The 16,596-nt window shown below is 36.2% G+C and overlaps 2 protein-coding genes across 6 annotated transcripts; both read left to right on the top strand.

The window, feature by feature from the left end:
• Positions 1 to 1,579: 1,579 nt before the first annotated feature.
• LOC104096985 (uncharacterized) lies at positions 1,580 to 10,120 on the top strand. 3 transcript variants are annotated; one of them, XM_009603463.4, is made up of 17 exons: positions 1,580 to 1,672; positions 1,866 to 1,963; positions 2,042 to 2,147; positions 3,008 to 3,076; positions 3,248 to 3,424; positions 3,523 to 3,596; positions 3,785 to 3,887; positions 4,293 to 4,335; positions 4,493 to 4,555; positions 5,521 to 5,750; positions 6,568 to 6,688; positions 6,774 to 6,874; positions 7,034 to 7,147; positions 7,220 to 7,390; positions 7,989 to 8,132; positions 8,211 to 8,356; positions 9,444 to 10,120. In XM_009603463.4, the coding sequence occupies exons 2-17, from the start codon at positions 1,900 to 1,902 to the stop codon at positions 9,596 to 9,598; spliced, it is 1,881 nt and encodes a 626-aa protein (XP_009601758.1). In that variant the 5' UTR covers positions 1,580 to 1,672; positions 1,866 to 1,899; the 3' UTR covers positions 9,599 to 10,120. The 3 variants fall into 3 exon arrangements, with proteins under 3 accessions (XP_009601758.1, XP_018626612.1, XP_033512243.1); XM_018771096.3 differs by having other exon boundaries at positions 1,633 to 1,702; XM_033656352.2 differs by lacking the exon at positions 1,580 to 1,672 and having other exon boundaries at positions 1,765 to 1,963.
• Positions 10,121 to 11,138: 1,018 nt separating this feature from the next.
• Positions 11,139 to 16,429, top strand: LOC104096986 (uncharacterized). Of its 3 annotated transcripts, none has more exons than XM_009603466.4 (5): positions 11,139 to 11,276; positions 12,382 to 12,567; positions 14,956 to 15,054; positions 15,130 to 15,281; positions 15,919 to 16,429. In XM_009603466.4, the coding sequence occupies exons 2-5, from the start codon at positions 12,397 to 12,399 to the stop codon at positions 16,304 to 16,306; spliced, it is 810 nt and encodes a 269-aa protein (XP_009601761.1). In that variant the 5' UTR covers positions 11,139 to 11,276; positions 12,382 to 12,396; the 3' UTR covers positions 16,307 to 16,429. The 3 variants fall into 3 exon arrangements, with proteins under 3 accessions (XP_009601761.1, XP_009601760.1, XP_009601759.1); XM_009603465.4 differs by having other exon boundaries at positions 11,150 to 11,276; positions 12,395 to 12,567; XM_009603464.4 differs by having other exon boundaries at positions 11,150 to 11,276; positions 12,379 to 12,567.
• Positions 16,430 to 16,596: the final 167 nt, after the last annotated feature.

The following is a 16,596-nucleotide window of genomic DNA, read 5'->3' as shown; positions in this document are numbered from 1 at the left end:
AGGACTATTCTTGCGATGTCTTGACAAAGAAGAATCCCACCAAGCGATGGAGGAAGCACATTCTGGATCATGTGGAGCACACCAATCTGGTCCCAAGCTCCATTTTCACATCAAGAGGATGGGCTACTACTGGACGACAATGGTGAAGGATTGCATGGAGCATGCCAAAAGATGTCAAGCGTGTCAATTTCATGCCAACTACGTCCACCAACATCCAGAGCATCTTCATCAAACTATAGCTTCATGGCCTTTTGTTGCATGAGGACTTGACGTTGTTGGACCACTTCCAAAGTCATCAAAGGGACAAATGTACATAGTGGCCGCTACTGACTACTTCTCTAGATAGGCTGAAGTTGTTCCACTCAAGGATGTGAAAAAGAAAATTATTGTCGATTTTATCAAGTCATATATAATTTTTAGGTACGGCATACCAAGATACATAATCACTGATAATTGAATGCCATTTGACAACAATATTGTGAAGAGTTTGTGTAAGAAGTTCGGTTTCAAGCAACATAAGTTTTCAATGTATAATGCACTCGCCAACGGCCTTGCTGAAGCTTTTAACAAGACGTTTGGTAACCTTTTGAAGAAAGTTGTTGCAAAGAACAAGAGAGACTAGCATGAGAAAATTAGTGAAGCTTTGTGGGCATACCGGACAACCTTCAGAACTGCTACACAAGCAACTCCTTACTCTTTGGTATATGGCGTAGAAACAGTTCTTCCACTAGAGCAACAAATTCCATCATTGCAAATCGCAATCCAAGACCGCAATAACTGGTTGAATTATCCCAACTGGTGGGGCTGCTGGAGCCTGATTCTGGGGAGCCATCTGCTCCGGAGCGGGGGTAGTGGGAGTTTGTGCTCCTCCCCTAGCCTGTGAGACGGCTGGTGCCACTGAAAATGTACCATTCTGGGCCACGCCCTCCACAAGACTCACCAAACGGACTAGAGCGTCCTGAAGCACTAGAGTAGCTATAAATCCTTCTGGGGCCTGAACTGGTCCAACCGGAACAGTCTGAACGAGAACCTCCTCCTGAAGATCCACCTAAGGTTCTACCTCAGCCTCTACCTTGGCCGACCTATCAATTTTTTTACCCTTAAAATAAAAATTATCCAACCCGACCTAATTCAATACCCATATATATAAAGTAAAATAATATGAAAGTGAATCCTTCACCCAAAATCTTATTTTGGAATGCATGAGGTTCTGACAAAAAAATAAAAAAATAAAATATATGGATAATTAGAGAGCTCTTGAAACAATAATGCTATCAATATTAATGAAATTTTTTTAAAAAAATGAAGTATCGTGTTTTGGAGAATTCACTTTTAATATTATTTTAATTTTTATATATGGGTATTGAATCGGGTTAAGTTGAGTCATTTCAATTTTTATCGAGTTATTATTTATTAGACTGAAAATAAAAAAAAACTGTGGATGAGAAAATATTATAGAAAATTATATTTTTCGGTTACTATGATTTTGTGTGAGTTAATGAAAATTTTATAATTTTTATGTGAGAAAATATAGATATATAACTTTGGTGAAAAAAATATAACAATTATATGACCGTGAAATTTACCCCAAAACTTCACGGGGGTCAAGACTCGGGAAATTAGCCTGAAGCCATCGGTCTTTTCTTTTTCTCGGCTTGCATCCCTCTATATGGCAAGTTCTACTTACGCTGCAGCTCATACTGTAGAGTTATTCATTTTAATACACTTCGATTCTTGTTTTGTTTTTCCCTTAAAGTCACAGCCCTTTTCCTTTTTACTGTAAATTCTTGCCTAGATTTTTTAGTTATTTCGTGCAGATTCACATTTGTTTCTGAATTTTTGCAATCCAATTGTAAAAATCGCAGCTTTATGGAGTAGTAATATCAGGGTTGTGAAAAAATGCGGGAAGTTCCATCATTAATCACCTTATGCATATACACAATCAGAGATGAACTCATTCAAGGTGATATTTGTATTTTTATTTTTTGTTTTTATGGAACTATACAAAGCTATTGCTTAGCATTTTTGTTTTTGTTTTCAGGGGATGATGTTGAACTTTCATCAGTCTTATATCAACTTCCCACGGAGTTGTTCGACCAGTTGTTGCCGCAGTTGCCTCCTTTGGCATTGCAAAAGTTACAAGAAAGGTTGTTAGCTCAACACTCAAATTTTAAGATTATATGTGTCTTTAGTAAATGTTCAATTTAACACGCTATAGCAGGTTACTACTCGATACTTACCTGTTGTTGTAAGTCATCTTAACATGACAGTGCGTAGAACGTAAACTCTGTTTTCCCCCTATTTTCCAGAATCTTCTCATTTATATTGGGTATCAATGTACCCCCGACCCTCCTCCTTTTTCTTTAGTACAGCAATATGAGCTTAGATTCGATGCTAAATTCACAAAGGTGGAGTCATTAGAGAATCCTTATTATTAGAGAACCCATATTTTGTTTAACGGAGAAATAGTTGAGTATTGGATTGAAACTAGCCTAAATGGAGTTGAATAGTTGACGACTAGTTTGGGATTGACCACATTGTAAAGCTTTATATGAAACAGCTGTGACGTAGTTAACCGCATTGTACTTCCAATTGCATGAACATGATTACTTATCTAAACATTGTGAGAATCTAGTACTGCTAATACTACTAGTAAGACGTCGTATCTGCTTATCAGCCGTACACGTCATTTGCATCTTGGTTCCATTGCTGTTCTCAATAATCTAGAATCTCTTTTAATCTGCTGAAAGTCCATTTGTCAACTTCTGCTAAATTAAGAGGACGAATAATGGTGTATAGTTTGAAACTTTTGGTGCATCGATTGTTTGAGAAAGTGATTTGGAATTTAGAGTGATGAAGCTAGTTAACGGGGAATTGATCAACATTTTTAGGTGCTTTATAACTGATATAGTTGGTAGATATTATTTAGGTTTTTCACACGCACCTTTATGTAGTGGCACAAGTGCATAATATTACCTGATTTTAACCAGAAAATCTTGTGTTGCAGGAAATCTGATGTCTTGAATGATTATGAGCTTTTGACTGATGGTGTTGATAATCAGAGAAAGCGTAAAAGGTTTGCATTTGTAGTTTCATATAGGAAATTGAGTGAATTTTTCTTTAGTTCCCGGTCATAAAGAAAGATTATGTTACATCATGAGTAAATGTGTATAGAGAGAGGATGCCCATATTTACATGATCTGCAGATGTTTTTCTTTTGAATGGAACTTGGAATATGTTTCTGCAGATATCTGAATTTTGAGGAAGAGTGGAAAACTCTCTATGAATTACGGTGGCCTGCTCTTGGCCGGCAGAGTAAGAATTCCAAGAATAAGTCATTTGACAGCTCAGCAAAAGGAAAAGAAGCAGAGCGTGAATCCACAGATGATTGGCAACAGATGTACTGGGAAGCACATTTGCAGAAGTACGAACATCAAAATCTACTTATTGGTGGTTATCACTAAAATTATACAGCTTCATTTCACCTGTCATTTTAAAATTTCACATTTTTCTGAGAAACAGATGCCTGGATACAGCAGCAGAGATAGCTTTATTCCCAGCTTTTTATGGTCAGATTAGTGAAATAGAAGTTCCCGGTAAGAAATTCATGTTGATTTGTAGATGCCTTTATTTGTCTGTATATTGTGTATCACAGGTTGTACTTCTATCCAGAAGTCTTCTCCTGTTCTGAAAATATTATGGCTCAAGCAAAGAAAGTTCAACAGGAGTTCCCTGAACTAGCAACGTAACATTTCGTTGATACAGGCTTCTTTTGTTTGTGCAGATTCAATTTTAAATTATATTGATCATACGGGACACATCGGCAAAATCACATGTGACTACTCCAAGTTTGCTTATCACTGCCAAAAATTCGGATCATATGCCAGGTGTATTTTCACTTCAGTTTTTAAACCTGCAGGCCTTAACCATTCAGAGGACAACGAGCCTCATGACAGAAATATCTTTAAACGCCATATGCAAATAAATGTTCCTATTAATATGTGTCATCATCTTCAACACTGCATTTGTGAAGTATAACAAAGTTTGGAACTGGGGTTCTCTTGTCTGCAGTTTTCTGCATTCTTTTCCCCTTTGAAATAGTGCGTAGGGGATGCGCAGAATAAGTGATTGATTTTGAACATTAAAAGGATAAAATTGGTGCCATCATGTGCATGTAGTTCCTTCATTATTACTTATGATTTGTGCATTCATGCTACATATTGTGTTTCATCTACCGCTCTTGATTTTCTCAAACGTAGCTCCTTTTTGAATTACTTTTGTTTTGATTGCAGACACCTGAGACTGCCAAATGTTCTGTGTGTGGAAGAAATTTGTGTAAGTTGTACATATTGTGTAGAAAAAAGAAAGCCTCAAAATGATAATACTTGTTGCGTAAAATTGTCGATCCTAGTTTAGTCGTCAAATAGAAAAAGAACAACGTAATGCTTCCTTTAGTTTGTGTGTATAATCACCTTACATTTCTTTGTTGCAGCATTTACTTAGAAATGCAAGGTTGGAGAGTCTGGAATTACAGTGGATTAAGTCTGATGAGCATGTAAGTTTAGCGGTTTTTGTTATGTGTTGTGCATGTTAGCTTTCAGGAAAGAGCAAAATGCACAAGTAACAGAACAAAGAAGAGGAAAGATAAAAACTTTATGGAATAAGATGCAAAATACCCCACTGACAATAGATCCTAATGTATACTTTGAAGCAAATTTATTTTTGGAATTCAAGTCAGAACTAAATATGTGAAACATGCTCTTAGCTTTCATCTGATTTTATGTAGCTTGTTTCTTAAGGTCTTCAGGTTGCACTTGAGTATAAAATCGTTAAGCAGAGCTCCCTCATTTGTTCCAATATGTGTTAGTTCTTTACCTTCCATTTCCTATTAACTATCCTATGTTAAGCATGGCATACAAACCATGTGCTGATGAGATGATAAGGGTAGAAATATTCTAACTTAGGGAAACCAATTCCCCCCCCCCCCCCCGGAAAGTACAAGAATGCACAGAAAAGAAAACAAGAAAAAGGAAAGAGAAGTTCCAAAACGACGGCTGTGTCAAGTTACAACTTTATCTTGAAAGCGATCTTAAATCCGGTCATGTCTTTGTTGGCACCTATGTTCAAGTCACTGTGCTCTGAAAGGTACAAATGCTGATAGTAGAACAATTTTGGTGTCTCCTGCAGACTTCTTTTTCTATTTTTGGTTTACTATATTGAGTTGTAAAAGAAGTGGATCCATAATCAGTGATCAGGGATTCAGCTCTGTAACACTGTTTTCCCCATCAGGATTGATTTCTGACAATGATATCTGATTCATGATAGAGTTATATTGGTTTCTTAAGATTTTATGCCATGTTATCTCAAGTGCTTGTGCATTTTTTTATTTGGCATATGTAGTAAATAGGAAACATATCTTTGTATCGAATTCTTATATCTTCTTGAGCGGAACTTGTTATGCTTAAATGTTGACTACTTGACTGTTACACTACTTCGTTTCCGTGGTTTTCAACCTTGCAGGTCGAGGGGTTATGCAAACTCATCAACCAGAACTATCGATCCCTAAAGTCGATTAAATTCATGTATTGCAAGTTTACAGTGGCTTCTCTTAATGCAATTTGCGACTTGCTATGCATGCATTGTCCTCAAGCACCTGAAATGCAACATTTCTCAATCAAGACATCAAGCTTCCTAGAGAACAACATTTCTTCTTTGCCTGCTGGACTAGTATCTTTTATATCATTAGGGAGGTATGGTGGATTTCACCTTAGTTCCCATCAGCTCATTTATTTAAGTGTTCTATGCTGTATACTCATAGTTAGCAGTTAACTACTACTAAGTATTTTGAATAAAAGAGTTGTTTAATGTGAGGTGTATCTTCATATTCATGCTATCATAAAACCAAGGATGTCATGTGAGCTCATAGGTAGAATTCCGTCTTACGGCAATAATGGTGCGTGTGTAGTATTGATCTTGTGAAGTTTAACGCTTGGAGGAAATTGCAAAGGTACTAGCGACAGTAATCTTACAGAATCTGATATTTCTGGAAGTTTTCTAGTTCTTGGAAGAATTTGCAATTTTATAAAAAGCTCAATACAAGTGCAATGATAGTGTTTTAGATGACAGAGATCCTCTATTTACTTTTTCTTAAAATGCATATATACTTTTTATTAATTCAATATGTGTTCCTGGGTAATTCTGGCAAATTTTGGTTAATATCCCTAATGTGTATGTCCATGATAATCTCATTTCTTTCAAGCAGAATTTGCTAACAATGTGGGATTTAGTAACAGTTTCAGAGAGTTCACACTTGACTCCTAGCTTCTCTTCGGTTGGTGACAAATTTCATGCTGCCAATATTATTCCTAAATAGGAGATAATTCTATTTAAGCCTGTAATTGACGATCGATCATTTTAGAGATACAAAGATGGTCATGTGATAGTAATGATTTGCGTACTTATGTATTACTGTTCCTTGTTCGTTCTTTGCATCATGCTAAATACTATCAGCTCTAACCCTAAACAATGATTCCATAGACTAACAATTGTGCATCGTGTTTCTGTTAGGTCCTTGTCTTCATTATGCTTATCAGACAATCATCTTCATCGACATTTTGCGAGGATAGTTTTTGATACCCTCCTTGATGCTTCATCTAGTATTACCATTCTGGATCTTTCAGAAAACAATGTGAGTAATGACATTTACTCCTGTTGTTGTATTCAGAATTACTGATGTAATCATCAATCAACCTATAGAAGATTTTACACTGCAGATTACGGGATGGCTTTCTCATTTTAAATGGAAGGGCAAAAGTATCACAGAGCTATCTGGGACATACAATTCATTAAAGTCATTAAAGAAACTTAATTTAAGGTATGTTTTGGCTTTTCTATTCACACTGACCTGTCGTTGTATAAACAGTTCCATAGGAATTTTGGTCACAAGCTGACTTAATGAGTCTTCAGGAGAGGTGTAGTATTTGTATTGTCATCTTTAGTACAATACAAAGTTTACTTATTTCTCTAACTTCAGGAACTGCAATCTACAGAGGGACGATGTGGATTGTCTCAGATATGTGCTAGTCCACATTCCTAATCTGGAGCAACTTGATCTCAGTGACAACCCTATCGAGGATGATGGATTCAGGTTGGTTGAATTTAGTTTCTGTGTACAGTGACCACCTTGCTAAGATCTCACAACCGCATTTTTTTTTTCCAGGTGCTTGAGTACCTACTTCACAGAGATGTCACAAAGGTATTTCTCCCTTGTCGAATTGAAGTTGGAAAGTTGTGAGCTTACTTGCTCTGGAGTTTGTGAACTTCTAGTAGTTCTTTCTGCTTTGAGAAAACCACTCAGTTTTCTCTCAATTGGAGGCAATTATCTTGGCAGGTTGGTAAAATAAATATGATTGCAAATTATATTCAATTTTCATAATACTTCTCCTAAATAGAATATATTTTCCGAGGGAAAAATCACATATGACCCGGAGAGTGCCTCATGGTTTATCACTTGGCCTTTCACATGCTTTCTTTGTGCTTGAAGTTCCTAAGAGTTTTCTGTTTCACTCTGTCAACTAACGTGGGGAGACATTTTAAGCTACGTTTTGGGTTATATTATGCCATGTTAAAATGCTGGACTGATAAGGTGATGCTGTCATGGATCAAAAAGGAAGGCGAGCTTGCTTCTTATTCCCATGTTTGATCTCTTCCATCTCTGCCTGGCAAATTTGCTGCAAATCTAATCTTTCCTTTTTGTCCTGGGAACTGTATATCAAGTCATTTCATTATTTGGTGTTCTAATAGCTTTCCATTTGTTGTGAAGTTAACTCTCTAAATTATATCATAAGCATTGCAGCAAAATGTAGTACACTATTCATACTGCCAGAACCTCATCTGTGTCATATTTCTCCCTTTGTTATCCTCATTTGACACTTCCATTGCAAAATGTGAACATTTTTTTGACGCTCTCGTTGCCTAACTTTTTGTAGTGAGATAGGGACACCATTAGGTAAGTTTCTATGCGGAGGTATTCAGGCTTTTGATATTGAAGACATTGGACTAGGTTCTTCTGGCTTCTTGAAAGCAGGCAAAGAGTTAGTCAAGGAATCAAAGCTCCGCTCCATCAACATAAGGTTAAATGGAGTTTCCATTGAACTTCTGATTATGGAATTTTAACAGAGAGTAGTAAAATGTTCATTAAACTTATGCAGCAAGAATCGAGGTGGAATTGAAACTGCAAGATTTCTGTCAAAGCTTTTCTCTCATGCCCCAGATCTTTCATCAGTAAATGCAAAATACAACTTTATGGCCAAAGAATCTTTGTCAATCCTGAGCTCCGGTGTAAAAGTTGCAAAAGGTACAACCTTCTAGTGCTCTGTTTCTTCGCTCGTTTTGGATTCTTTCTGTAGCGTAAGTTAACTTGTCAAAATAGAACTGACAACGTGTGACCACTAGAAATTGACAGCTTTTCTGGTAAAGCATTGAAATCATATCAATCTTATATCTTCTTTTTGTTAATTGATAATAATGGAACGAGAAAGTGTGAACTGATGGCAGACGACACCCCAGGACTTTTGTTTCTACAAGTTCCAAGCTGATAGTTTTCCCTTGCAAATGGTGAATTTTCTAAACTGCCATTGGAAAAATGACCATGATGACTAATGTAGGTGAACCACAGTTTAAGAGTTTTGGGATAAAACATTTAGTCGAGTTCACAAGTAATACGTTGAAATCGGCTATTTCATGAATCTTTCACCTCATTCATATGATCAGCAAGTAAATTGATGCGTAAAAGAAGATTTTAATTATGTGAACTGTGTTCTTTTGTGCATAGTCTCATTCAGAAGTTGTTTGTTTCAGCTGATTTTAGCTTTAAGTTCTTAGGTTCAACTGTAAGGACGCAGCACCTCTAGTGTGAGTATGTGCACGTCAGGGGTTCAAATCATGCAGTGGACAAAAGTACGGTATTTAAGTTCCGAGGAGGGTGGAGAGGCAGGCCCATACTCCCCGGAGTTTGGAACCTGCTAATACTTTACGAAGTGGGGTTGGGCTCACAGGCGATTTCTCCCATATAAAACAATTTCCTAATTTGGATGTTTTTTAGTATTCATTTGGTTCCTAGGGGCCTGATGGTTCTAATGCTTTTTTGAGAAACTAGAAGAGATATAGGTTTTCCGAGGAGGGTGGAGAGGCAGGCCCATACTCCCCGGAGTTTGGAACCTGCTAATACTTTACGAAGTGGGGTTGGGCTCACAGGCGATTTCTCCCATATAAAACAATTTCCTAATTTGGATGTTTTTTAGTCTTCATTTGGTTCCTAGGGGCCTGATGGTTCTAATGCTTTTTTGAGAAACTAGAAGAGATATATGTTTTCTATTATTCTGTACCTTTAATGTCAGTTAATTTTGGAACTCATTGACCTTTTTCCTCTGCCATTGGTTTAGGTAAACTGGAGCATTTGGATTTGAGAGGAAATATTATATGTGAAGAAGAACTTGCTGATTTTTCTGAGCTGGCTGAGCTTCGAACCAGTGGAAATTTTGTTCTGGAACTCTCTTCTTCACCAGCCCAAAATGTACCTTATGATGATGATCCTTAGTTGTGCTTCAGCTGTCAGGTGAAAGCTTAGAGCGCGGATAATAATCGTTCTATGCCCCGGGCCTTTAGTTCAACGGCAAAGATAGTACAACACATGGTGTGTGGTAGGCGTGTTTGACGAGTTCTGATCCTGCTATGATTCGAGTTTGGTATTAAATGGAGAAGGGCAGAGGTGTGGACCCCTTATCCGAGTTTTATAGCTGGAAACAACAAATATGGAGTTTAAGAAAAGGATAATGATATTTCTGTAACACTAAATATTAGTCATTCCAGAATATGTTGTGTTGTATGACAGGACATAAGACTGATGAGTAATGACCTTAAAAAGGAGCTGAGCTACTTTTCTCAGGTTTCTACTTTTTTGGGAGAGCCATCAGTATTAGTAGCTCAGTCAGATTATCCCTAGTGAATGTAATATTGAGACTAATACATAGTGTTTCTTGTTTTGAAAGTTTGTTGTGAATGCCACACTGTTTAATTGTTTTGATTATATAAATTTGAGGGTTTTTTTCCGTTTGATAAAGTTGAGGCATTTTTGATCCCATATAAAGATGTGATTAGCCTCTCCAAGTTCATTTTTTTTTCTTGAAACAGTTGAGCTGTGGTTGTACTTACTGATCCAAGTTTGTAACTGGCAATTAATCAGATTATGCTTGGAAAAGGTTTTTAACACGGATAGAAAGCTGTTAGATGTTAACTCTTGATTTTTCTATTTTTGAATGCAATGTGGAAAATTGTTAATTACAAAATTGAATCCGAATAGTAAAAAGATTGGGAAGGAGTGCACTAGACCGTCTTGTTCAATCATTAACTACTGAAGTGAAGCTATTGAGATTTAACATACTTAGTTTGTGATTCCAGTACATAAAAATTTTGTGGTAATTTAGCAACATGAGAATAAGGATTAGGCGCATGTCACCGATTCAAACTCTATCACTAAGTGCAAAAGCATAGAGAGGTGGAAACAAAAAGGAAAGAGAAAGGCAAAAATAGGTTTAATATGATTCGTTAAATATATTCACGAACAGTTCTGGTCCTTTAAATTTGTAAAAGGTAATACTTTTGTCTCCGTCAAATATTTAACGAACTCTTGTTGTTAGATTAAATAGGAAATGTAAAAAAAAAATTAATCAGAAAGGCGAAGAAAAGTTTCATCAAATTTTACAGACCTGCAATATTCAAAATTGCACTAGACGCTAGAAAATAGATTTAAAAAAAGTAGAAACTGTATTAAAAAAACTATACTAAACTCAACAAATAGACCAAAAATAGAAGAAAGTTTAAAAAGTGTGCCTCAAAGTGTGAGCTCGTGTTAAAGATTTTTTTTCTTCACAGTTTTCGTTAAGAATAACAACCAACGTTTTTAAAATATTTGATGGAAACTGAAAGTGTGATCCCTTTTGTCAAACTTAGAGGATTAAAACTGCTCAAGTATATATATAAGGGATAATTTTGAACATATCACCAAACATAAGGACCAATTTTGTCATTTTCCCGAATAGAGGAAGTCCAGTGGGTCGGGTTCTAATATACGGGTCTGCGTCTGAAGTTAGGAATTGACCCTTCTCTAGAAGTTAGAACTTTAGAACTCTGAAATCTGGAGTTAAGAGTTAACTGTAAACTCTGAGATTCTTCTGCAAACTTGGCTTCCATCTGTTCCTCAGACAGACTTTCAATCTGTAAGTCCTTCAGTTTTTTCTCTTTCTGAGAATTTTTCTTATAGTAGCCTTTATTACAGATCTCCATTATTAGTTTTTAGGATCTCTATTTCGTTAAACTTTTTTTCCCTGCATTTTCCTGGTAATCTACGCTATTTTGTTTAATCTTCAAATTTTCATTTGATTTCTTTTTCCTATATGCATACACTTCCTTCTCTCTTCTTTTCTATTTTGTTTTACTTATTGCATCGGTAGTTGATTGGTAATTTAAATCAATGTGATTTGTGAAATAATTGTTTGATGAGTGTTTCCAGAAAAAGGCCGTTATGTAATCGGGTGATTTTTTTTAACAACAAAAGAGTTGCAAAATGTACGTGTAACCTGAGGAATTCTCCTTTTTCTGGTTTCTGAAGTTGCTATTAAGTGATGAATTCTCTCTTATCCTGCAGAAAAATTAGTAATGTAATTATAAGATGATAAATTTGCATGGAAATCCGTGTTCAGTCAAAACTAGATATGATAAGAAGATAAATTTAAGTGGGATGTGGTTTAAACGAAGTGATGGAGTCATTTTCTGGCGTGTATAAGTTTTATGCACTGATTAAAAGGAAACTAGGCAATTGCATGTGATTCTTTTTACAAACATTAATTATTAACCTTAAAATATGGAAAGCAGTCTTTTATAATAGGTCAAAATACACTGATGGTCTAAGAAAATCTTTACAGTGTTGGTGTATATAACTTAAATCTTTTTCTGGCTCTACAGACTTTTTGGACTACTTAGTCTTTGCCTGTCCTTTCTCTGAATATGTTCGTATTGAGGTTATGCACTTATTGGGGGGTGCCCTGAGGGTAGCATTTACTGATAAAAATGGCTAAAACGATTTTGGGTGGGATAAGTGAAGTTTCTGAATTGGGCTGGACAATCATCTTTGGTTTATGTCAAGCTTATAGCAAGAAAGAAATATGAGATACCGGGAATAATGAGCTGCCTGTCGGCATTGTTCTTGATGTTAGAAAATTGGGTTGGCCCTGTTTGGTAGTTTATACCTTAGACCTAATCAAGCAATCAGACAAATGAACTATGCTTATGTCGAGTTACTAACATTTGTCTTGATTAAAGAAGAATCCTTCTGCAGAAATGTATGATAACCTGGGAGCACAGTCTGGAATGCCAAGACCGCCTGTTAATCCACAGGCAAGTCCTTTTGGAAATGCATTCTCTGGTGGTAGCTCGGGATTCATTAGAAGTGGCCTAGGTGCTTATGGAGAAAAAATCCTTGGTTCCAGTTCTGAATATGTTCAAAGCAATGTAAGTTGTTTCATGGACTGGTCATATTTCTACATTTTGCTACTTACTAAGGAAGTTTTTTCTATAGATTGATCGTGAAGTTTTTGGTTTTTGAAAATACATTATGACATTAGATCAGCAAGGAAACAGTACTTCTCTTTGTTTTATTTTTGCATTGTTGTTTTTAGGTAGGTTAGTTCTACAACTTTTTGAAAATCAATAACTTTTAAATAGCATTTACAATTTTCCTTCACTTTGATGACACCATCTAACTGGCATTGTCACATAATAGAAAAGTGAGCTATGCATGATTAGCTTTAGAACTAAGTTGAACTTCAAAAGCCAGAAGATGTCACAGAATAGCAATTGAAGCTAGGTGAAGCTATTCCCATTCTTCAATTGTTAATCACATTCTTCATTTTTCAATTTACAAATCTGTCCTCAGTATGTCCTTTTCCTTATTCCTTGCTCCATAATTGAGCAGTAAACTCATAAGATTAACTTTAAAAAGAATAGAAAAAGAAAAATTATTTAGGGAGGAGACATAAATCCTACTCCCTCCGTTTCAATTTATATGAACTTATTTCATTTTTAGTTCGTGCCAAAAAAATATAATACCCCGTCATTTTTGGTCTAATTTAACCTTAAATATGGAAATAGAGCTTATGGATGAACCAAACTTTTGTTTGACTTGGAGGCCAAAAACGTGGCTGACAGTATATGAGGCCATCAATAGCCTTATAAATACCATTTACTTGATTAAGAATATATATATTGGACCAAACTTTAGATTAAATGAGGAAACAAGTGGGCCAACCCAGCTTCTCAGTGTTCTTTACTTTACAGAGCCTTAGAATGGCTTAAGGAAGAAAAAGGAAAAATTAAACCTCATTAGCTTTGGAATCAAATTAAGAAAAAGAAGCTGCGGAAGACTTGTTCCCGACGGCCGCGTTAAGTAGTAACAAAGAAGAACAATTGTTTGATCTGTTGCTTGGGTCATTATTATTTGAGGAGTTTGAGGATACATAATTGGCGTGAGCAGAGAACTAGAAAAGCTTGAAAATTTCTTTGCGCAATTCAACCAACAATCAGGTATATAGATATATAATCTTATCCCTATAGCGTGCCTTGGATTACATTAGGATTTGATGACCCCTTTCAATATTTGGAAACAACTTACCTTTATGCAATGATTTATAGTCACACATGTGTGCCTCATTTTACACCAAAAGTTCAAAAGTCTTCTCTTTTTCTTAAACTCCGTGCCCAGTCAAATAGGTTCACATATATTGAAACGAAGGCAGTATTATTTAGGTAGATAGATATTCATATTTAGTGGTAATAGTAGAATTTCTGTGGGAAGAGTAGCTCTGATGGACATATTGTTCTGGAGAAGCATGGAATGACTAATGTCAAGCCCCATTTACTCCAAATAAGAGAAGGAAAAGGAGGTCAAACGGAGAAGAAATAAAATATAATTTAGAACTGGAAAATTTTGGTACAGTCTTCTGAATTTGCTCTGTTACCATGAAGTTCACTAATTTCCTCAAGTGTGTTTAGTTGCTGTTGCAAAAAGTAAGTGTAAGTTGAAATAGGGAACTCCCATATTGGCTGAGCTTGGAAGGATACGTTGAGTACGATAGGGCATGGGGGTGGTATAGTATGGTATTCAGTAGGGGCAGGACTCGGGAGAAAGCTTGAAAGGGGTTATCAGTGATTTTGTCTACGCAATATAGTGGTGGAGTCTAGCTAAGCTAATTCAATTGGAGTGGAAATGACCAACATCCAATGATAAGTACTGAAGGTTTTGGTTCATTAGTGGGCTTGAGGGGAACGCTCGTATCGCAGGTATTGGTTGGCGACTACACAAAAGATTAGTCTCTTTTATCTTTGTTTCCTGGTACTAGGCTGAATCGGGTGTGCAAGTTATGTGAGTTTCAAAGAAAAAGCTTTGCCTTTACATGACAATTGTGTTCCAAACTTTCCTAAAAAAATAATTTAAGATTAGCCCTTGTTAATTAAGAAGAACAATTAGCCATTCATAATGAGGCATGGAAGTAAGGTTACGTACTTATCAATTTTTTTAAATATAAAATCGATGTTGTTATACAAATGATTTTCCTGTAGGCAGCCACAGAAAAATCCCCTTCGAAACAAAATTAAGCCAGATCGCCTTCCCCCTTCTCTTTGATATGGTGTAGCATTTACCCTTTTGTTTAAGTTCCCTAAACATTTCTTTGAAGCCGTACATAAGTAACGTTTTTATTGCCCAATACATTTTTCCATTCTGACTACTTCATCAAAAACATTTTCTGTCTGTGGACATTTTATTGCTGGATTATTTTGTTCAAGTGGTTTAGCTTATGTGTTGGAAATGGAATTCCTGTTAACAACTTCTCAATTGAACAGATAAGTAGGTATTTTTCCGATCCCCAGTACTACTTCCAAGTGAATGACCAGTACGTGAGAAACAAATTGAAAGTTGTTCTTTTCCCTTTTCTACACAGAGTAAGCTCTTGAAACCCTTGATCTTTCTCATTGTTGCGTTAGATCTCGATATTGTAACTTTTCATTTGTCTGTAGGGTCATTGGACAAGAATCACAGAGCCGGTAGGTGGCAGGCTATCCTATAAACCCCCTATCTATGACATAAATGCTCCTGATTTGTACATTCCATTCATGGCATTTGGTACCTACGTTGTTCTTGCTGGCTTATCACTGGGTCTCCAGGGAAGGTAAGCTTAGTGTTTCCTCAAACTTTCTAGGCTTTGGTCTCTTGGTGGTCAATACTAAGAAGTTTCTTTGATTCTTTACTGGCAAATTTGTGTGTCGAATTAGGCAAGTGGTTGCTTAGCTCATTTTTGTTTAAAGTGCCAATAGATGTCGCATGCTTGTACAGAAGAACAAAACTGCTGCTTAAACTGAACTTAATAGACATAGTTCGTTTCTTTGAGATATCTCTTCCTCTTATATTTAGATGTCCTAGTTTGTGAGGCATGGCTGTTGAATTTTATTGTATTTAAAATAGACGTGGATTGAAAAGTGAACATACGGTTAATTTTGAAGAATTAAAAATTCTTTTAACTATGGAAGTGGTTTCCATAGTATGGGGTTGAAAAAGATTTGGAGAATATGGAGAAAAACTTTTACCCTTTTAAGAGTGAGCAAACCAATCAGAGACTATCCAAAATAGGTAGGAGAATAAATTGGGTCGTAAGAGTGATATTTTGTAGTAGTGGTGGGATGCAGTTGGTAATGTGACTCGACTTCTAGGTATCATGTTGCAATACTATTGAAGTATGGAATGATTTCCACCATTGCTTCTTCATCCTTTTGTTTATGTTGATTCTGAATCTTTTCTTCTCTTGCCAGGTTTACCCCAGAAGTTCTAAACTGGCTGTTCATCAAGGGGTTGGTTGGTTGGTTTTTACAAGTTTCTTTGCTGAAGATGACATTGTTGTCACTGGGTAGTGGAGAGGCTCCTCTCCTTGATATCGTGTCATACTCTGGATATGCTTTCACAGGATTGTCCATAGCTCTTCTTGGAACAATTATATGGAGCCATTCTTACTACTTCTTGATGCCATGGACAAGCTTATGCATGGGAATATTCTTAGTGAAGACGATGAAGAGAGTTCTTTTCGCAGAAGTGAGGACTTATGATTCAAGCAGACATCATTACCTCCTCCTCTTCATTGCTCTAGCTCAGTTTCCACTTCTCTTTTGGCTTGGAAAGATAAGTCTCAATTGGTTCTTTTGAAAAAGAATAGTCATGCCCCACCACTAATATGGTTCAGCAGCTGTCTTCTGTGAAGTAATGTAAACAGTTTTGGTGTAGGATTTACACTGACATTGCAATGTAACGTTTATAGCGATTGTTTTCCTTTTGTTGTCTTTACAAGTTCTGTTTCAATTGACTCTAAAAGCTATTCACACATTAAAGATGATTGAGAAGAAGGTGACAATTCCGTAGAAGAAATTTCCAAAAGTTTTATGCAACGCTCTGTAGATTGTATGTTAATTTGAAGACAACCAACATTTCTTTAGTTT

Source organism: Nicotiana tomentosiformis, chromosome 6 (genome assembly GCF_000390325.3).
Source record: "Nicotiana tomentosiformis chromosome 6, ASM39032v3, whole genome shotgun sequence".
Lineage (NCBI taxonomy): Eukaryota > Viridiplantae > Streptophyta > Magnoliopsida > Solanales > Solanaceae > Nicotiana > Nicotiana tomentosiformis.
This window is presented reverse-complemented; position numbering and strand designations above follow the sequence as displayed.

Bases quoted from the DNA above. Each gene is read 5' to 3' on its own strand.
- LOC104096985 (XM_009603463.4), top strand. From the start codon at position 1,900: ATGCGGGAAGTTCCATCATTAATCACCTTATGCATATACACAATCAGA. The intron at 2,148-3,007 runs GTTGTTAGCTCA...CTTGTGTTGCAG, and splicing joins TTGCAAAAGTTACAAGAAAG to GAAATCTGATGTCTTGAATG. The intron at 4,556-5,520 runs GTAAGTTTAGCG...TCAACCTTGCAG, and splicing joins GGATTAAGTCTGATGAGCAT to GTCGAGGGGTTATGCAAACT.
- LOC104096986 (XM_009603466.4), top strand. From the start codon at position 12,397: ATGTATGATAACCTGGGAGCACAGTCTGGAATGCCAAGACCGCCTGTT. The intron at 12,568-14,955 runs GTAAGTTGTTTC...TCAATTGAACAG, and splicing joins CTGAATATGTTCAAAGCAAT to ATAAGTAGGTATTTTTCCGA. The intron at 15,282-15,918 runs GTAAGCTTAGTG...TTCTCTTGCCAG, and splicing joins TCACTGGGTCTCCAGGGAAG to GTTTACCCCAGAAGTTCTAA.